Source organism: Bombus vancouverensis, chromosome 4, assembly GCF_051014615.1.
Source record: "Bombus vancouverensis nearcticus chromosome 4, iyBomVanc1_principal, whole genome shotgun sequence".
Lineage (NCBI taxonomy): Eukaryota > Metazoa > Arthropoda > Insecta > Hymenoptera > Apidae > Bombus > Bombus vancouverensis.
Window position 1 is genome coordinate 1,189,281 of NC_134914.1, and position 19,835 is coordinate 1,209,115.

Below are 19,835 nucleotides of genomic sequence, written 5' to 3' on the forward strand. Positions count from 1 at the left end.
TATTGTTCGAACATCTTTCATTAAGAAAAATAAATTTTAATATCTTTTCAATAGAGTTTTATTAACAACAAATAAATACTGTCGATGAAAAACTTAGTAGGCGTGATGCAAATGTATTGGGACCCGTATTGCGGCACTCGTTAAAATAGAAGAGAAATCTGCAAACGAGGCCATTTTCGTGACACTGAAAACATTTCAAATCGTTCCCAGATACGAAGAGCTAAGATAGAAGAACACGCATCGTAACGTTAGGAGACATAACCATTGCACGCTTTTAGGCATCGTTCTCGTTTGCATTATAACTTTTTTGGGTTTTAGAAGACACGCAGATAATTAGTTTGAGAGTTGATCGCGACTGCCGCACTTGTATTGTCTTTGAGTCGAAACATTGACATGCCAGGATATTTATTCTCCGGTCATCATTTCCATGAACTCTGAAACAAAATATTTTACTTACATATTTTTAAATATTTTAATTAAACAAATATTTCGTTATTTTGTATACTTAAAAATATACTTAATATACTTAAAAAATTAAAAATATTCTATCTAATGTTATCGAACAAAGTACGTAAATGAAGCGAAAATGATAACGCCCATGAAAGATACGTATGATGAAGAAACTTAGTATGTGTATATATGTGCCATCTAAATCACTTTATAGACTTAGAGAATATGTACATATATGTAGTAATGACAAATGACATGTCAGAGAAATATTAACAATTAGCAGTTTTCAATCTATCAAAGACACATCTATCCAAAACAAAGGAAGCAGTTACATTTTTCCTCGAATTTGTAAACACATTTGAAACTTATTTATTGATTCGTATACTTTGTAACTATTGGCAATGTTACATTGAAATAAATTATTGTTGATAAACGATGAAGTATGTTCGTCGTTCTAGGAAATGGAGAAAGATGCCAAGATTTCTGTATCAATGTTGGAATTGGGTTGGAATGGGTGTAGTTTGTGTAATACGCAATCGTTAGAAAGTTGAAAGATTTTGTGTAAAAGCTTAGAATACCCCCCACTATTTTGTAAACACGGATATTCTAAATATTAAATATTCTGTACATCTTCATAGTAAATCTTTAGAGTAGACGAAAAGTAAAAGAAGTTCATTGTAAGAAGAAATGGATTATTGTAACGGAAAAGATTCTAACAGATTTGAAGATTTAGAGCTATAAAAGATTACGCTAATCTCTTGAACTAGTAAGTAAGTAATAAAATAAATAGTGAAGTAAGAGAGGTCGATGGTCCTGATTCGCCGCTCATGTATAAATATACCCCAATGTACTCAGCAGACAGCACGTGCGGGCTCTCCAGCGTGATAACAAATAATATCACATACTATTTATTCTCTTACTAATTATACTTTGAAAACATTTATCAAAATGTTGGATACGATTAATATGAATTTAAGAGTATTTCCAAAACAATAACTACACAACCTATAAAATAAAATAAGTCCAATTGTCAAGAAAACAGTCCACGCTTAAATCTCCAGTCCACGATAATTAACTAACAGTTGTTCTATTTTTCCTTACCATCAAAGTCAACGGTGCCAGATCCATCAGAATCGATCTCCTCGATCATGATATCCAGTTCTTCATCTGTCAATTGGTCATCCAGTTCCCTGAGGATCTCACGCAAGCACGTAGTGGGTATATAACCATTTCCTATAACAAAAGAAATCTTTTAATTTAAAAGTTCTAAGCGAGTAGTTTCCTTGAACATCGACCGTTGTTTTTCAACCTATAGATTGAAAAATATAATTCATCGTCGTACATTAGTGAAGAGGAGGAAACGGTGAACGAAGTAGTCACATTAATACACCTCTGAAAGTCTTTGGCTTTGGATCATAATTCATGGAGACTTGGGTGATGAAACGAGCTCAATTCTTGGCCGTGTTCCCACAGGCGTAAGCCTTTTCAAATTCGGTCGGCTTTCATTTCCCTGATACGAAACGGAGAACGGCAATGTTTTTACGTAGTGCAGGTTTCGCAGAATCGGTTATTCTCGGTCGGTCAATATATCTTTCTTTCTTCTTTCACGCCATTTTTCCTCTACCATTTCCATTCATTTCAATATCTAATTTATCTGAGATCCCGAATGATTATAGTAATGGATTTACAGCATTTATGGTTTGGTGTTAATATGGTGTTTTAATTTAAGACGCAGGAAAAATACGTATAAAAAATTGGCGAGGATGAAGAAACTGAGATGCAAGAGTATCGGTAGATTATATAGAGTAAAAAGTAGATACTACAATTATCAACAACAGTGAAATTGTGTGTTTTCAAAGGAATCTTCCTTGGCTCAGTCAGACAAACGTCTTTCACAATACAAAAACACTCACGAGACAAACATGTTTTCGGACTTCTTTTTGCGTCCCTTTCATTCTTACAAGAAGAAAACAAATTGCTTATATCTATGTTAGCTATCCAATAAAATAGGAGATAATGAAAAGGAAGACGCCATAGAATAGTGTTACTGAGTAAAACATATATTTAGTTACCTTCTTTGTCGTAGAGCCTGAAAGCCTCTCGAAGTTCTTTTTCCAGGGCTTCCGCATCCTCTTCAACAATGAATTTTGCGGCTAACGTGACGAATTCTTCAAACTCCAGACGACCGGATTCTATCAATTGAAAACAAAATTTCATTCAGAAATCTGCGTTAGTTTATCTTATTGTTAAATTAAATTAATACATAAAATGACAAAATTTTAAATAAGCTTCTATAGTCAATAAAATAGGACAAACTGCGAATATCACACGAGTATCTGGCAAAGATAAACATCGGATTTATACTACGTACTGTCTGCATCAACTTCTTCGATTAGTTCGTCCAAAATCTTTTTGTTAAAAGGTTGACCCATTAATCTGAGGATATCGGCCACCATATCGGTAGGAATGCTACCACTCTTCTCCCTATCAAAGCTGTCGAACGCTTTGCGAAGGACTGAAAAAATTATAAATTTAAATATTTTTTTAGTGGAACGTGAAACATCAGGTTGAAGATAATATGTATGTTTTAGGGGAAAAATCTGACTACTCGTAAGTGGTGTTCCACCGCGTCAAAATTTGTCTATGGTACGGTTACAAATTTAGAAACCGATGTTAATGCCCTTTCGCTCACGATTCTGGCTCAAAGCTTATTTAGCTTGATGCATCATCGTTCACGCTGGTTAAAATGTTTATTTATCGTTGTTGACTGACAGTGTGTAGAAATTTTGAACTAATTTATGCAATTGTTTATTTTTTACTGATCTTCTAATAATCTCTCCTTTTAAAAAATATCCATTTCATTCAATATCCTTATGTAAAAGAAAAGCAATTTCGTGAGGCAGCCAAAAGTATTCATCTTTTTTTCTATGAGCTTTTCTTCTAAATTATATAAAATATAATGTTTGTATGGATAATAATGAAATAAAAACTAACTAAAGAATTGCTTTGAATGGTTTCATTATAGATTAATAATGTAATAGTTTTCTGTTCGATATTAGCTTGAAAAATCTGACGAATGCCATACATATTTAATAGAAGACAGATACCTTCGTCTAGCAATTATAGCCCGGATGTTTCGTTTTTTAGAGACAGCGAAACGTACGAGTTTCTATTTTTCGATTCTATTGGAGAATCTTTCCTCTATTTTTACCGATCCGATTCTCTCCGATCGAATCGTCACACGATACCTCCTCATCACACTAAGGCGAGTAAGGCGGTTCTGTAGCTATACATAGGCAGCCTATACCGGCTGCCCCCGATTGAATTGAAGCACAAATAAACTCTAGGAACGTGCCGTCCAAATAACTTGTCTGAGCCGTTTATTCGTCGCTTCGTTTTTATCTTTCCTCTTAAAAATTTTAAACAAATTCTCTAATCAGATTATATCGAATCTTGATATAACAGAAAACTACAATGAAAATTGGATCCATGGAAGTCTTCCAAATCTTTGGGAAGTTCCCCTCTTGTACACGAGTGCTATATTTTCCCCCATTTCTACCACGTCGCCTTGACGTATGTCGAAATCATACGGTTTCCGAACAGAGTTTCTTTGTTCTCAGATTGGCATTTGAACAGAGATCGTTCTTTTCTTGTTCGAAACGTAGTTTCCGATATAAAACTATGAACAGGTTGTACCTACAGATACATCTTGGGTTACCCATATAGCGACGGTATGCTCCGGAATGATTAACCCCCACAGCGAAATGGATAGAAATAACCTGGATAGGTTAAACAAGCTCCCTTCTCGTTGACGTGAAGGATTAAGCAGCCGAAAGGGAAACATAAAGAAGAAACAGTAAACCTTTGCTAAATTTAGCACACGGTGTTCAGTAAACATGATACGATTTCGACGCGAAATACCGGAAAGCCAAGAATGGTGCGCCCAGTTGTATCGTGACACTTGTCAAAGACTCCGTTTTCGGGTTTTTATTTCTGAATTTTCAACGAATTTTTGTGTTGATTTAATAACAAAAATCTTCCTTAGATAAATAAAAGATTTGTTTTTATTTAAGAAAAATAACACAAAAGTTTTTACTTTATAGTAAGTTACACATAAAGTTAAGCTTAGAAACAAACATACAGATATGCTTTTTAAGATTATCTTTAACCGCAACTTTCTCAAGTTAAAGACATAATCACTTGCGCCATTTTCCTTTAAACTCCTTATTCGATTTGAAAAACCTAGACTAGGGTATCGATGTTGCGAAGCGTTCTTTAGATCACGAATTCATTTTCATAATTAAAAATTGAATTGTCACTGATCTCGTGGATTAAAGACGTTATTTGCTGTTAATTCGTGGTTATAGAATGTTGAACGTTAGGATATTAATATCTAATAACTGGTTGATGTACCTACCCGCAATTTGTTCAGGGGGAAGTTCGTCGGCCTGCGAACAGAGAAAAATGAAATTTGACAGCCGTATCACAGATCGAGCGGAAAAAGGAAAGTTTCAATCAATCGTAAATCGATCTTGATCAGTTTAAACATCGTTCCTTTACTCTATTAGAATTAATTCGAAGAGATTTCCAAGTGGACGTGCATGGTTAACTTAGCGATTCTTCCCTTTTAGAAAGTTCGTGCATTATTTCTGTCTTCTCTTAATGTAATTGAATATTATTTCTTTTGTATTATTATTATCCATTGTTACTCGATTAATACTAATGGTTGCAATAGAGTGCAAATTGAAAAAGTTGTCCCGAGTTTTGCGACGCTTGGAACTGAACAAAGTAGAAACGATCGTGAATAGTGAGACATCGGGCTATATTCCTTCTTCTTGTCGATTTCACATTTCACTCAACAATTTTTCTTACATTCGTAATACATTATTTTTGAACATAATGATAAATATTAAGACGCACATTATTATTTAATCCAATTCTAATTTAATTAACAAATGGTTATTTATTTTGGTTATAAATTAATTAATAAATCAACATGAGGAGGGACGGCCCGAGGAAATTCGCCGTGTAAGAAACAATCACGTTTCCAAAACCTCGCATCTCTGGACCGATAATCTCCGATTTCGGTCGCTGTTAAGTCATAACCACTGTTATTGTTTAGACAAGTAAAAAGTAAAAAATTCTAAAACAAATGTCAGATCAGGCCAGAAGAGATATTACAATGAAAAAAAGAGAAATAAAGAGAACAGAGAGAACAGTGGATGCAGATTGCAAGCATACCGCGGCAGAAGCGGAGGAATCAATGTTTCGAAGTAGTCGTTCTTATCAATTTACACCTGTTGCATCGTGTCTGATACATTTAACACGTGTAATTGAAGCGAACACACTCAAATTTGTTGAATACACTACTCGAAATAATTAGAACATTCGTTCTTACAGATTCCATGGCAAATAAGTTGAAAAGAGAAACATCCTGTTCGAATTGATTCTTGAATTACTCCGAGCAGTATATCTTCCAATTTGATAGAATATTCGAAATTTCAATTCGTCCGACGAACACGAGACAAGAGCGAAAAGTGAAGAATGAAGAGTGAAGAGAAACCATAGAGATAAGGCGAGGCACAGTGATGAATTAGACCAGAAAAAGAGAAAAAAATACAATAAATAAATAGAGAGAATATACAATAGGAAAACGTGTATGTTTACCAGGGCGACGACTTACGATATCATCAATAGAACATACCATGGTGGCGCGATTCTCTTTTTACTTTTTTTACTTTTTGTTTTTTACTTTGAACGTTTTACTTTCTTTTTGCTTGTTGAAATTAACAAACGAATTTACTCATAAAGAAAGAACTTAAGAAACACTGCGGCTACGACAATCGAACACGACGAAAAAAACCGTCGTGGAGAATGCGAATGATAAATTGATTATTCGCGACGAGAAAAATAGAAAATCGTGGCGGTTCTCTACGTTCTCTACGTCGTTAGAACGTAGGTGGTATGGTTGCTGTCTGTCGAACACTGTCACGAGAAACGGCCATCGTCGCGGTAATATTCGAAAAGGAGGATATAGCGGTTGCGTGGCGATGCCGGACCGCACCCCGCAACCTCCAGCCAATCGTCAGCTTCTTCTATCCGCTTCTTCACGGGCCTTAAAGCTTTTGGAAAGGCGCTTGCGCTATTTCTGGGATGCAGACGCAGATGATGCCGCGAGGCTCGAAATCAGGGCCGTCTTTTCGTTCCTCGATACTCCAGACTCTGACCCCCTTCGTTTATTCTTTCCTCCCGCGGTATCTCTAAAATCAGATGGATTCTTATTAGTTGTATCTATATTCTGGACTTCATCATATAAATTATCTGTACACGTACATAATGACAAGCATACACATATATATATTTCTTTTTAATTTTAAGTTTGATTTATGTTTAGGTAAACTTCTATAACTATATAAAGCTTTAAAGCTCCATTATTTTGAACTTTGTAGTATTCTTTAAATTAACGGGGTGTTAAAATACTCGAATTCTGCTTTTCAATATAATATAAACTATTTCAAAGGAAAGCAGAATACAAATCTCATTGCCTCTAGATATAATCATTGTAAACGGATTATAAAGGTGAGCAGAAGTTTTTTTTACGAGGAAAGTATCGTGCAACATCATAAATAATTCAGGATTGAAATTATGTAGCAGAGGAGGTTGTAGCGAAGAAATTGTGACGGAATGAATTCCTTTTTAATTTTAGACGCGCGCTGGAACAACGTATTCACTTGATTCTTGTTCATTGAAACGACTATGTGTCGCGTGTACGTCTTTTTGAGAAGAGGAAAACGATATTGCTGTACCAGAACAAAAATAGAGAATGAAAATTCTGCGGTCAGCGTAAACGACAGTAAAACGACAAAGGCATACAGTGGTGAAATCGATGTGAAACTTATAGTTTGGAATTAAGACAAGACCTTCACTCTGCAACGAGAAAACAAAAGAAATATCATTGTTTAATGTCTAGAGTACGATGTTATCCGCGATATGTTTACACGACTTAAATTAATTAGAAGAATTGCCCAAATTTCAGAATGCTATTGCTCAGAATGCTTACGAGCTTTCTATGCTCAAATCAATTTCATATACAATTAGTGAACTACTAAATTTCTCTATTCATTGCACAAGTTCCAAATTTCGATCGTACGTATTCAAATAAAACGGTCCGCTTTCTTGGTGCATGATGTAATTGTTTTGATGACAAGGGGAGTTCTAACAACTCATAAATTGTGTAACATTAGCTAACTCGACTGTTTGACGTTGAAATGCAGCGTGAACCTGAGATCGAACGAACAACAAAAATCTCATTGTACACAGAAACCTGAAACTGTTCATTTCTTCGAGATTTTGTCAACTGCAGATCAATCACAATAGTAAAACACGTAACGAAATAGTTATTGATAAAAAAGTGCCGGATAATAAAATGAGTTAGGTAACCCGAATCATTCGGAAGAATCGGCGGGTTGTCTGGAAAAGGTGGTTCAACATTTGGAAAAGATCCAAAATGCACACAGCTAAGTAACACGTTGCATAGTAAAAGCTGTAAATTACTAATCATCGGCGATCGCCACCATCCAAGCAACCATCGAATATCTAGGTACAATTTTTGTTATTTCCTGCGTAATAATCGAATCTCAATTTATCCGAAGAAAATTGCTTAAATTACGTGAATATCACGTGGTGGTATAAATCAAACAAGGAAACTGATATGTCTTTGCCAAATGCACAATCTCGATTGTGCCAATATGCGTTTCTCACGTTGTAAAAACCTTCGAAACGCACAAGTTTATTCCACAATATGCAAGCGTTTAAAGACGTAGTAAAAGTCCTAATAAACATAAATCAATAAATCTTTTATCCCTGACAATGAGATACAAACTGTACATCATAGCACAATTTCTCATAGCAAACGATTAATTTAAATTTCCAATTACATATGTTTATGTGTATATCGAAGTGCAGCGACTCTTATGCAACAAAATGCAAGTGATAATAACACGGTATAGTATAAGTGAATGTTTACATTTTCACTTCTGCACAGGAATAGAATATACAATTTGGCGAGAGATTTTCTTTCGACGGGTTATACGCTGGCGCAAGTCCAAGTTAAACAAGCAAATAAAGCATTAGAATGGCCAATGTTGGACTGCGTATAATGGATTACAATCTGCGATCCGTTATAATTCGTCAACTGCAATAGAACCGGTTTAATTCATATGAAAATATTTAGTCTCTTGCAAATGTCGGTAAGCCATAATTCGAACTACTATCGTATCACAAATATTGTTAACAATACTGAAAAGAAGGATTATGAAATTCTCTGAAAGATAAGCATACGGTCCATTGATTTCCTCAGCCCTGTTTTCTAGCCAGCTTGACAAACGTTGTAATCGGACAAATGATGTGGAACCAACATGATCAATTATTTTTTATGTAATTAAATATAAAGTACACATAATTCTGATGTTATTACAACACAGTTAAAATTGCAATCTAAGTTACGAAGGCATGAAAATATTTTTTAATAATAATTTCGTTTAGAAATGAATTTAGTATGGCAGATTAATGAAATTATCATAAATAAAAACATTTTTATTACATGTATCCATTCGCTCATGAAAATAATTACAGAGTTTCACACAGGTATCTTGGTAACTTAAATGATTATTATCATGCATTCTACACAGCATACATTTTATTGAGTTCCAGTCGACAATAGCGCTAACAATGCGCTCGTTGCACCGACGGAAAATACATAATTTACAGCTGGTGTGAATGTCTTCAGAATGTAGAAAGAAGATACAATTACAAGAGCTAAGAATAAAGCATTATTGTAGAAAATTGAGAATGTTGTTGCTTCATAATCAGCTACTTCATTTTTCTTCCATAAAATTCTGAAAATTTAATTATTTTACATGTATTTCAGTTATATATATATATATATATGTTTAATATACTTTGTACTTAATAATCTGCAAATAATAATCTTTTTACCTTTCATCCTTTTCCTTCTTGCTCATCTTCTTGTCTTCTGATAACTTTCTGCTCATTTCCTTTGTCACTGCATCTTCCCTTTTTACTGCAATCTATTAAAAAATATAGTCTTTTTCAGTAAATCCCATAACATTGTGCTAATAAAACATTTTGTTGTGATTCTATATATACCTTATGCTTTAACACGAATTTTGTATTTTTATACGCGAGAGCAAGAGCATATGTGCTCGCTAATGTTACTAAAACGAAGGAAATTAAATTAGCGTAGATGTCAATCAAGTGAATTCTCCAAAAAAGCCCTGTAACAAAAAGATAGAGGTTATCTTCAAAAACGCTATAGTTTCCATGCAACTACTTATTTCCTTACAAAACCATAATACAAACGTATACTAAAATTTATTATAAAATTTATAAATATCAACAAAGTAGCGGTATAAATCATATTTCTAGACAGTTTGAGAATGTGTACTCACAGATGGGGATAGCCGAAACGATAAAAGCATTGCCGTAAAATAACGCTGAAGATTTTGTTGACACATTCCGCGAGAAGTCTTGAAGAAGAAGCTCTTCTTCTTTGGTAAATGCTTTCGATTTTCCTGACATTATTTTATGCCACTTTACACTCAGATCCCTTCAATTTTCTCCAAAACAATCACACTACTTCCGCGCGAATCGAAAATCTCCTTAGCTTTCTGGAACGCATGCGCATAAGCGGACTGTGTGGAGATTCGTGTGACAACGTGTCCACAGAAACGTCATTTCAATGAAAGCACAAATTCTGCCATCTAAAGTACTTTCTAAGAAGTTCCTTATCACATTTTAGTTGGTTACGAAGAAATCTATCTTTTTCCACATTTAGTCTATTTTCTGCCAATTAAAAAATTTATCGAGGAAATGCTATTACATTTAGGAAACATTTAGAAAATTATTTAATGTATATGGCTACCTTCTTTCCCAAGCAATATTAATATAAAAAATGTATATATAAGATCATCGATGATATCAGAATCTAGTGATATACAGGACACGATCATATCCGTAAAAAGATCTCGACCTCTCGACACTCATAGACTGAAGCTCATGATCATATAAAATCATATAAACAAGTTTCGGCCACGATCATATGAAGAGATCTCAGATCTCGACAGTCGTTAGGGAAAACCGACCAAAAATTGAATTATGACTAGTTGTAAAAAACCAACATGGAAGACGACAAAATTCGCATTCTTGCGAGACAGACAGAGATAAATAGAGTATCTCTGTCTCTATTTGAGTCATTCATGGCATGTCATGCAGGCGCAGAATGAAAACCTTCTTGCCCTCCATGTTTATCTTTCACAACTAGTCACGATTCAATTTTCGGATGATTTTCCCTAGGCATCGGTATGTAAGTGTCGAAACCTGTTTATATGACCGTAGTCGAGATTAATTGTGAAAAGTCAACAATTATAACATAGGATGTTCTCTACAACCTTTTTGCAACTGTGGATCTATTTATTTGTCTATGTAGTAACATGATCATATATATGTTTATATGACCGTGGTTTGGAATATGTCACTCACTAGGGGAAAGCATTCGCCGAGTGAATCCTATAAAATCAACATGGAGGGCCAAAAAGGTACCAAAAAGGACGGTCTACGCATGCGTGACACATGCATATGTTAAATACTATCTAAAACCATGAATGTTTCAGACAAAGACACAACATAACTGCAGAAGAAGACAGAATATATGTTGGTGTAGGTTCTTTTAGTCGTACGATTTACGGTAAGATGGAATTAGATCAACACAACTAATATTATCCAAGTAATCTTTTGTTGTAATAAGAGAAAAACTATATATTTTATCAAATTTTATACATTTTAGACTTCTTCTTTTAAAAAAATACCATATTTTCTGTAAATATATTTTTAAATTTGATTAATTTTAACTTGGAAAGGTTAGAATATAACATTTTGTTGGCTTATAACAAGAAATTACATTCATTTCCCTAATTTTAAAATCTTAATAATATTTTATAAAGAGTTTAGCCCAATTATCGGCTATTTTTTGTTTGAAATTTAAGATTTACGAAAACGTGACATAACCTCTGCAAAACATGATGGATATGTTTAATAAAAGATTACGATAATAGAAATATATTAAAATAAAACTCTATTGAAACTTTATATACAATTTTGTCGACTATTCTAGCATTAATTTATTGTTTAGAATGAATATTCGGACAAAATATAAGTGCGTGATTATTATGCTATCTATAAATAGTTGTATTACAATGAATTTATATTTATGTTCTAGATGACGAACACAAAGGAAAAAAAAGAATCAAAGGCGAAGTCTCCAGAGAACAAAAGTGCTCCTGTGGAGATTAAAAAAGGTGTAAAGAAAGGTCGTATTAGGCCTCGAAATTACAATTTAGGAAATGGTGTTTATAGGTTTAGCCGAACCCGTATGTACCACAAGAAAGCCATCTACAAATTCATTGACTCCAAGACTCCAAAAACTGTATGTCTAATGATGTCACATGTTCTATTTATTTTTGTTAATATTACTTTTGTTAATTTAAAAGTTTCATCTAGAAGTTCTTCATTTCTTAGGATATGTAGAAATATTTGAAGTTCCTTATGCTTTTTACCTTTTAAGTAAATATACAATAAAGATATATTTATTATTCAATCTCTTTATTGTAATTGAATATTGTTATAAAATAATGACTATATAATTATAATATATATAATTTCGATTTTCTTAAATGTTTTGAAATGATACAAAGAACTATGTAATCAAGAAGAGTAATATATTTTCATATAATGTTTATACTTTTTGATAAATGTTTAATTCTAAATATTTAATGGTAATTATAGGTTAAGCCTAAGAAACCAGTCACTATTGAAAAGAAGATTAGTGGTGACAAAAATGGAGAGAAACGTATTGTATTATTAAAGAAGAGGCGTGCAAACTACCCTACTGCAGATCCAGTAACTGTACACCATGCTAAGAAATGTTTCCGTGACCATCGTCGTTATCTGAGACCTTCCTTGAAACCAGGAACAATTTGTATCCTATTAGCTGGTGCTCATAAAGGAAAACGTGTTGTTTTCTTAAAGCAACTTAAGAGTGGTTTACTCTTAATTACAGGTGAGATATATTTGAAGTTATTATATAGTAAAATATTAATATGATAAATTAAAATATCAAAATGCTTTTTAAAATAGGTCCTTTCTTGATCAACGCTTGCCCACTCCGTAGAGTTAGTCAAAATTATGTGATCGCGACTTCCACGCGTATTAATATTTCTGGTTTGAAGATTCCGGCTCATGTTAACGACGATTATTTCAAGAGAAAACGCGAGAAACGCGCGAAGAAGGAAGAAGGTGATATCTTCAGCAAAAAGAAGGACGAGTACAAAGCAAGCGATCAGAGGAAAGCTGATCAGAAAGTGGTTGACAAATTTGTGATTTCTGCTATCAAGAGAAACAAAGAGAAGAAGATGCTATTCACCTACTTATCAGCGATGTTTGGACTCAGAAGCAGCCAATATCCACACAGATTAAAATTCTAATCTTTTGTGATTTGAATACAAATATATAATTAATACAGAAACATGAGGTAGATTTTTTATGACCTTGATTATAAATGTTCACAATTGTTCCGGATTCTTTTTTATTTTATTTGAAAGCTTTATTTATAATGATGAATGAAATAAGAAAATTTATAATGTTATAGAAGGTACAATAAAATTTAGAAATTTTTAATTTATTTTATCTTCTATTGCAGATTATATTTATTTTCTAGTAATTAAATATGTCTTATATGCATCAAGTTTGTGTTCGTAAAATATATGAAAAACGAAAAGTAAAGTCTTTGTTACATAAGTGAATAGTTAAGTTTTATGGTTTTATCAGTCAAAATAATAGTATCCACTCAGGTTCGGTTTTTGGAATGCGCATGCGCGTCGTGAACTGGAACGTCAAATACAAGAAGATCGAATAATATCGTTGTGTTATGATATTGTAATATGTAAGATATGTTTCAAACAAAAATATACGTATATCTCTATACATAGTTTTCAGACTAATCCAGTTAGTGCTCAGCATCTGAGTAGTCACATCATTGTGTTAGATATAGCGGTGTAAATTCGTGCTCACACAACAAATGGCTATATGCATGTGACATGTCACGTATTCTCAAATGTCTTCTCCCAAAACCACTGAATATTCGGGCAATTATCAACGATTTAACGATGATGCAAACATATCACTCGAGCAAGACATTTCACATCGAACATGCCAAAGTAAGTCGAATGAATTTTAATTGTACTATTTTAATTCATTTCATTTTTTATTTATTCTTTGCAATGAAATTTCTGCTTTTTCACAACTATGTTACTTTTGTCATTTTCACTTTTACTCTTTTAGCTTATAATATTTAACAAACTAAAGCTCATATTTTATTTTACACATTTTTCTGGCATAATTATCTATAATAGAGCAATGATATAAAATTTTGCAAAAAATATATAATACATAATTTAGTTAATTATAAGTATAATGTTTGATTATCTTCATGATAAAGATAAAAAGAATTTATTTATTTTGTATTATTTATTTTATTGCTGAAAAGTATCATTTACTTCTGCATTATAGAAATATTTATTTTTTATGCTTATTTCTTATTGTAGAATATGGATCTATACTATCATATCCTTCTGCAGAAAATCATGTAAACTCCTCCACTGAAAATGTAAGAACATCTGATCAAATCATTCACAAATTTGAAACAGATGATGTACATAGAGAAAACATGTCTGAAAATGCAGTACTTCCATCACATGATTCAATCACAGATCATGATTTGCATTGGGAAATGAATTATCACGAGGCTGCAATATTTTTAGAGGTATTTATACATTTATATGTATATATACTCATATGAATAATTGCTTTCAAATTTACTTACAATAATGTTACATATCCATAGGAAGGTAAAAATAATGAAAAGTTTGATTCGCACCCAAAGCATCCAGAAGATTTGCCAGCATATCTCTTAGTTCATAATAATTGGTATTATGGGTTAGATCTATTAACTTCTCTTATACTTTTGGCTTTAGCTCTTGTAGAAGAGCCAGCTGTATCACTGTTTAGCGTAAGTTATTAATAAGAAAGTACTTTTATTTTATTACAATGGTTATTTATATATTTTAATTTCAGATACCAGTGTGGGCACATGGATCTATAGAACTTTTTGCTTTGATAATTATAGGTATAGAATTAGCTTTGAAACTAAGATGGATTGGCTGGTCAACAATGTTAAAACACAAACGAACAATGCTGAAGGTAAAAAGAACTCTTTTTTAGAATCAGATTTAATAGTTTGTAGTATAATTTTATTAAACTTCATATAAATCCACACGAGTTTACTGATATACAGGGTGGTTGGTAACTGGTGGTACAAGCGAAATGGGGTGATTCTACGCGAAAAAAGAAGTCGAAAATATAGAATAAAAATTTTTCGTTTGAGGCTTTGTTTTCGAGAAAATCGACTTTGAATTTTCGCTCGGTACGCGTGCGGTACGTTATAACGGATCTCACTGTAGATCGTTGTCTAGATGGAAAAATTTAAAAAAAAAGAAAAAAAATTTTTATTCTGTATTTTCGACTTCTTTTTTCGCGTAGAATCACCCCCTTTCGCTTGTACCACCAGTTACCAACCACCCTGTATATGACATGTATATTCTAATTGCTTATGTTTACATCTGATAATTATTAGTAAATTGAATACCATTATAAGATTGAAGTACAGTTTTCTTTCATTACTTTGTCAATATGTTTAAGAACAGTGTACAATAAAATGGTTGTTTTGCACAAGACTGATACAAAAAGCATGAGGGTACTAATGAGAAGATAAGAAACACCACAAGTGCAGACTATTTAAGATTACATTTTTATTAAAACGAGACGCTGATAATTGCATTATTTGTTCATTTATAATATATTATGTATACTAATACCTTTATTGGGACATCTTATAGGGAACACATTCAGATTTAACTAATATATGTATAGTATATTAGTGATTTTACTGCTACTGACTCATTATTATTATTCTTGTTATCATCATTATCATCATTATCATTATTACTATTGTTGTTGTTGTTGTTTTTGTTACTATTATTATTATTATTATTGTATTATACTCATTCATATCCATATTTATTACACAATGGTTTAAAAGCAATAAACAATTATGAAACGTTTGTTTGATATGGAATGGATAGATCAGAATAATTAAAATGAATCATTAATAAGAACCTAGTAAGAAAAATAAAATTATAAAGTATAGAATGATTTAAAATAAAATTGCTAAAACAACTTGAAATTTAGCAAAGATAAATTAGAAAAATTAAGAAAATAATGTCTTGTTTCTTTTAATATGATAATTAGTACATATAATAAAAAGCTTTTTTAATAAGGAGTAACAGAAATAATAGAAATGAAATTACCAAATTTGTAGTGAATTTGTAGTTACATATTTAAGATATCTTTAATTAATTCTTTAATACAAGTGAAGACTATACATATAAATTATTTTTACAGTGTATCACATTGGTCATCATGTTTTTAGAAGCGATGACAGTACTAGTACGACAATCATCGCATTTCCGTGTAACACGTGCTCTAAGGCCCATTTTTTTAGTAGATACGAAATGCTTTGGCGGTGTTAGAAGATTTATCAGACAAATACTTTTAACATTGCCACCAATTCTGGATATGTTAGGCTTGCTTTTATTTTTTATAACACTGTACACTGTATTGGGTTACTATATGTTTTCTGAAATGAATAGAAATTTTTGTACACTACAAGACAGTTTTGTGAGTCTCTTTGTTCTTCTTACTACTGCTAAGTAAGTATAATTGTAATTAAATTTCCAATAATATTTTAAAATTTGGATACATTTTATTGTGATTAGATATTAGTAACAATATCAATATTTAGTTTTCCAGATGTAATGATGCCATCATATTCAAGAAACAAATGGTATGCGATATATTTTGTATCTTATTTGTCTACAATGTTGTACGTAATGATGAATTTGATGTTGGCGGTGGTTAACGAAACATTTACAGCAGCTGAGCGTGATAAATTTAAAAAACTGTTTTTACATAAAAGAAAAGCATGTCAACATGCCTTTAAGTTATTAGTTTCAAAACAAAATCCGGATAAAATGCGATTTCGCCAATTTGAAGGATTAATGCGATACTATGCTCCAAATAAAAGTACGTAAAATTCCTCCAGATATACATTAAAGTTTATTTATAAAACAAGAAGGTAAGACAAATTAAATTTATTCCATAATATACTCCACTACAGACATAAGAGACATTGTTCTAATGTATCAACATTTAAATGCTTCTGGAAGTGGAGTTCTAAGTGTTGAAGAGTTTTTAAACATTTATGATACTATTATACTTCAATGGGAACTACAATACTCTACTGTGCCTTGGTATCACAGTACATCACAACCTTTGCAAATTCTATGCACAGGAGCACATGCAGCTATTAGATGGCCATATTTTGAAAGCTTAATGTGTAAGTTTAAAAGGAAGACAAATTTTTATAATACTAATTTACAATTCATATACTCAATTATAAAATGTTTAGATATAACAATCATTGCAAATGGTATTGCTATGATAATAAGGATATTACAGGCAGGCGATAATGTTCATAGCACAATTCTATTTGCTGCATCTTGGGATACTTTTCTTTTTGGAGGAAGTAAGTAAACATAATATTTATAAAAGGTGTGTGAAAAATTATTTTAATGCTAATTTTATTTTATAGTATTTGTCACTGAAGCACTAATAAAAGTATTAGGACTTGGTACAAGACGATATCTGAGTTCCGGATGGAATCTTTTCGATTTAGGAACATCTATAATGACACTTGTTGCAGCTTGTATTTTATCTCTTTTTCCTACAGCCACATTTTTCGTTCTATTTAGACCACTTCGACTGCTAAGATTGTTTAAAGTGAAAAAAAGATACCGAGACGTATTTGGCACACTTGTGATTTTAACTCCCTTGATGTCTTCCACTGCAGTAGTCATGCTTGTTTTATATTATTTTTTTGCAATCATTGGGATGGAATTGTTTGCAGGATATAATATGCGAAATTGTTGCAAGTAAGTACATAGGTAAAATATCTTTTTTAATAAATTATATTTTTAAATTGATTACTAAATAATATATATTTGTCAGAAATACAACAGTTGAAGACTTTTACAAATACTCTGCCAATGAAAGTACCGCACTAGGATATTATTACCTTAATACTTTTGACAACCTTATAGCCAGTGGAATGACCCTTTTTGAGTTAACGGTTGTTAATAATTGGTTTATTTTAATGAACGCATATGCATTTACTGTTGGAATGTATACACGAATATATTTTATGATATTTTATTTGGTGACAATGATTGTTTTAACCATTGTGGTATCCAGTTTCTTAGAGGCCTTTCGATTTAGAATACATTATAAAAAATCAACATCTAAACGTGATGGTAATTAATATCCTTAATTATTCAACATAAAATATGGAAGAAATGTAGACTATTTCTATAAACTTTTTTTGTTATTTTTAACCAAATTTGTACTTTTTTTGGGATTGTTAAATCTTCTATTAGTCCTTTTGTATACATTTCGTTACAGAGGAAAAGATGTTACATGAAGAAGTGGAACTAAAATGGGACGAATTGCAATATATAGTAGAAGATTTTCAACTTTTGGAAAAATTGCGACCCTCACTGATAGTTGGTGTAAGTTTTAAGTTTCAAAAAATATGTTTTTTATTATTCTGCAATCATATAATAATGTTGCAGGGAACTACTGTTTTTATTGGCTCGCGTCCTAGAACCAGAGAAGTTTTGCAAAGAAAAATGTATACGAATGAAATTACCGAATGGATTATAGAGGCTAAACAAGCAGAAAGGCAATTTTTATCAAATGCTACTCATAGTTTAGAAGAAAATTATAGAGAGGAAGCAATTTCTGAAACAGATCATGTAGGATTAACAGACAATTTGCGACAAACACATCGTAATACATCAAATGTTGTATAATTGTAATAATAAATTAAATTTCATTGTGTCTACTTACAATATAGAAGTATTGAAAGGTTGTAATATACAAATTAAATTAAATTTAATTAAGCGATTAAATTTTTTACTAACAACATAAAATAAAAAGAAAATAATATATTTAACTGATATAAAAGAAATTAAACATTTTCGTTTCGGATTATGTTGCGATATATAGAGACTCAAATAATTGATGATATTTTTAAAAATATTGCAACGTAAATATAAATCCACTAAATCATATATCTTGCGTAAATAAAGCTTTATTAATATCAAAATTGACTTTTTGCTTTTTCTGCAGATAAAAGTACAATTTTCTTCATAAAGAATTATGAATTGATTTATAAAATTTTTAATGTATTCTATCCTAAATGCTTGTATTTAGAAATTATTTTACTTTCTCTTTGCAATTGTGTAATTTTTATTTAATTCTTCATCATTAAACTTCAATTTTCATATTATTTTAACCGTTTGAGTCCCAAGCAGCGTGATCACGTTGTTTAGATTTTGTGTCGAAAAGTCCCAGTACATTTGAACGCTACGGACGACTGACGGTATTTTGTATTTCACTGTTATCTTCTCAATAGCGCCGTTTGTTTCTCTTCGCAATCGATTAAAACAAGCGCTATCGCGCTGTTCGGGATTTTTTGATCCTGTTTCTTCAAAGACCCCTGGGATTCAAATGGTTAAATATGAAAAATTTTATTCTTTATGTTATAAATTATGTAAATAAATAACTAATAAATATATATATCATTTTTTAGTTTTATATTACAAATATATAAAATTGTACTGTATAATATACAGGATGTTCCACCTAATCAACACCTCACTGACCGCTAGCAGTTCAACAGCATGCGCACGTCCGATCGGCAGCCCAAGCGCAGATTCTCCCTGGCGCCGGCTCTGTTTCGGTTTAGACTGTCGGGCGGGAGTATCTGTGCTTTTCGTATGCTCAGATAAAATTGGCTGCTTTCTGCTATTATAGGATAATTAAATTGAATAAAATCTTTTGTTTTCATGATATTAGTACTAAATTATATTTATTTTATCTATTACAACGGTTTTTAGTTCAAATGAGAAATAGTTATAATCTTCGACGTTACGTATCTCATCATCTTCTGAATCACTATATCTTAGTGGCAATACAGAACCTCGCTTCCGAATAATTATATCACTGCCATCACTTTCGTCACCACTATTACTTCTTGAATAACTGTCAGGACAATCTGACAGATCATCTAAATA

At 31.9% G+C, this 19,835-nt stretch overlaps 4 protein-coding genes across 9 annotated transcripts; 2 read left to right on the forward strand and 2 right to left on the reverse strand.

The window, feature by feature from the left end:
• Nucleotides 1–34: 34 nt before the first annotated feature.
• Nucleotides 35–6,464, reverse strand: TpnCI (troponin C type I). 2 transcript variants are annotated; one of them, XM_033342842.2, is made up of 6 exons: nt 6,134–6,464; nt 4,868–4,898; nt 2,822–2,965; nt 2,523–2,642; nt 1,552–1,683; nt 35–434 (listed from the first exon to the last, which is right to left on the reverse strand). In XM_033342842.2, the coding sequence occupies exons 1-6, from the start codon at nt 6,155–6,157 to the stop codon at nt 406–408; spliced, it is 480 nt and encodes a 159-aa protein (XP_033198733.1). In that variant the 5' UTR covers nt 6,158–6,464; the 3' UTR covers nt 35–405. The 2 variants fall into 2 exon arrangements, with proteins under 2 accessions (XP_033198733.1, XP_033198734.1); XM_033342843.2 differs by having other exon boundaries at nt 6,155–6,462.
• Nucleotides 6,465–9,030: 2,566 nt separating this feature from the next.
• Nucleotides 9,031–10,163, reverse strand: LOC117161371 (translocon-associated protein subunit gamma). Its single transcript, XM_033342840.2, has 4 exons — nt 9,921–10,163; nt 9,619–9,746; nt 9,448–9,539; nt 9,031–9,347 (listed from the first exon to the last, which is right to left on the reverse strand). Exons 1-4 carry the CDS (start codon nt 10,048–10,050, stop codon nt 9,149–9,151), a joined length of 549 nt encoding a protein of 182 aa, XP_033198731.1. The 5' UTR covers nt 10,051–10,163; the 3' UTR covers nt 9,031–9,148.
• Nucleotides 10,164–11,135: 972 nt separating this feature from the next.
• Nucleotides 11,136–13,051, forward strand: RpL6 (ribosomal protein L6). Of its 3 annotated transcripts, none has more exons than XM_033342837.2 (4): nt 11,136–11,215; nt 11,747–11,953; nt 12,313–12,586; nt 12,664–13,051. In XM_033342837.2, the coding sequence occupies exons 2-4, from the start codon at nt 11,747–11,749 to the stop codon at nt 13,008–13,010; spliced, it is 828 nt and encodes a 275-aa protein (XP_033198728.2). In that variant the 5' UTR covers nt 11,136–11,215; the 3' UTR covers nt 13,011–13,051. The 3 variants fall into 3 exon arrangements, with proteins under 3 accessions (XP_033198728.2, XP_076474052.1, XP_076474053.1); XM_076617937.1 differs by having other exon boundaries at nt 11,189–11,254; XM_076617938.1 differs by lacking the exon at nt 11,136–11,215 and adding an exon at nt 11,366–11,387.
• Nucleotides 13,052–13,283: 232 nt separating this feature from the next.
• Tpcn1 (two pore segment channel 1) lies at nt 13,284–19,345 on the forward strand. 3 transcript variants are annotated; one of them, XM_033342820.2, is made up of 12 exons: nt 13,284–13,742; nt 14,163–14,347; nt 14,429–14,593; nt 14,659–14,784; nt 16,045–16,352; nt 16,445–16,725; nt 16,820–17,038; nt 17,111–17,227; nt 17,294–17,633; nt 17,710–18,011; nt 18,160–18,266; nt 18,330–19,345. In XM_033342820.2, exons 1-12 carry the CDS (start codon nt 13,640–13,642, stop codon nt 18,567–18,569), a joined length of 2,493 nt encoding a protein of 830 aa, XP_033198711.1. In that variant the 5' UTR covers nt 13,284–13,639; the 3' UTR covers nt 18,570–19,345. The 3 variants fall into 3 exon arrangements, with proteins under 3 accessions (XP_033198711.1, XP_033198712.1, XP_033198710.1); XM_033342821.2 differs by having other exon boundaries at nt 14,232–14,347; XM_033342819.2 differs by having other exon boundaries at nt 13,289–13,742; nt 14,130–14,347.
• Nucleotides 19,346–19,835: the final 490 nt, after the last annotated feature.

Bases quoted from the DNA above. Each gene is read 5' to 3' on its own strand.
- TpnCI (XM_033342842.2), bottom strand. From the start codon at position 6,157: ATGGTATGTTCTATTGATGATATC. The intron at 2,966-4,867 runs GTAGGTACATCA...TAATTTTTTCAG, and splicing joins TCCCCCTGAACAAATTGCGG to TCCTTCGCAAAGCGTTCGAC. The intron at 435-1,551 runs GTAAGGAAAAAT...ATTTTGTTTCAG, and splicing joins TGGCACCGTTGACTTTGATG to AGTTCATGGAAATGATGACC.
- LOC117161371 (XM_033342840.2), bottom strand. From the start codon at position 10,050: ATGTCAGGAAAATCGAAAGCATTTACCAAAGAAGAAGAGCTTCTTCTT. The intron at 9,540-9,618 runs GTATATATAGAA...ATTTTTTAATAG, and splicing joins AATTCGTGTTAAAGCATAAG to ATTGCAGTAAAAAGGGAAGA. The intron at 9,348-9,447 runs GTAAAAAGATTA...TTAAATTTTCAG, and splicing joins AAGAAGGAAAAGGATGAAAG to AATTTTATGGAAGAAAAATG.
- RpL6 (XM_033342837.2), top strand. From the start codon at position 11,747: ATGACGAACACAAAGGAAAAAAAAGAATCAAAGGCGAAGTCTCCAGAG. The intron at 11,954-12,312 runs GTATGTCTAATG...TGGTAATTATAG, and splicing joins ACTCCAAGACTCCAAAAACT to GTTAAGCCTAAGAAACCAGT. The intron at 12,587-12,663 runs GTGAGATATATT...TTTTTAAAATAG, and splicing joins TGGTTTACTCTTAATTACAG to GTCCTTTCTTGATCAACGCT.
- Tpcn1 (XM_033342819.2), top strand. From the start codon at position 13,640: ATGTCTTCTCCCAAAACCACTGAATATTCGGGCAATTATCAACGATTT. The intron at 16,726-16,819 runs GTACGTAAAATT...ACTCCACTACAG, and splicing joins ATACTATGCTCCAAATAAAA to ACATAAGAGACATTGTTCTA. The intron at 17,228-17,293 runs GTAAGTAAACAT...TTTATTTTATAG, and splicing joins TACTTTTCTTTTTGGAGGAA to TATTTGTCACTGAAGCACTA.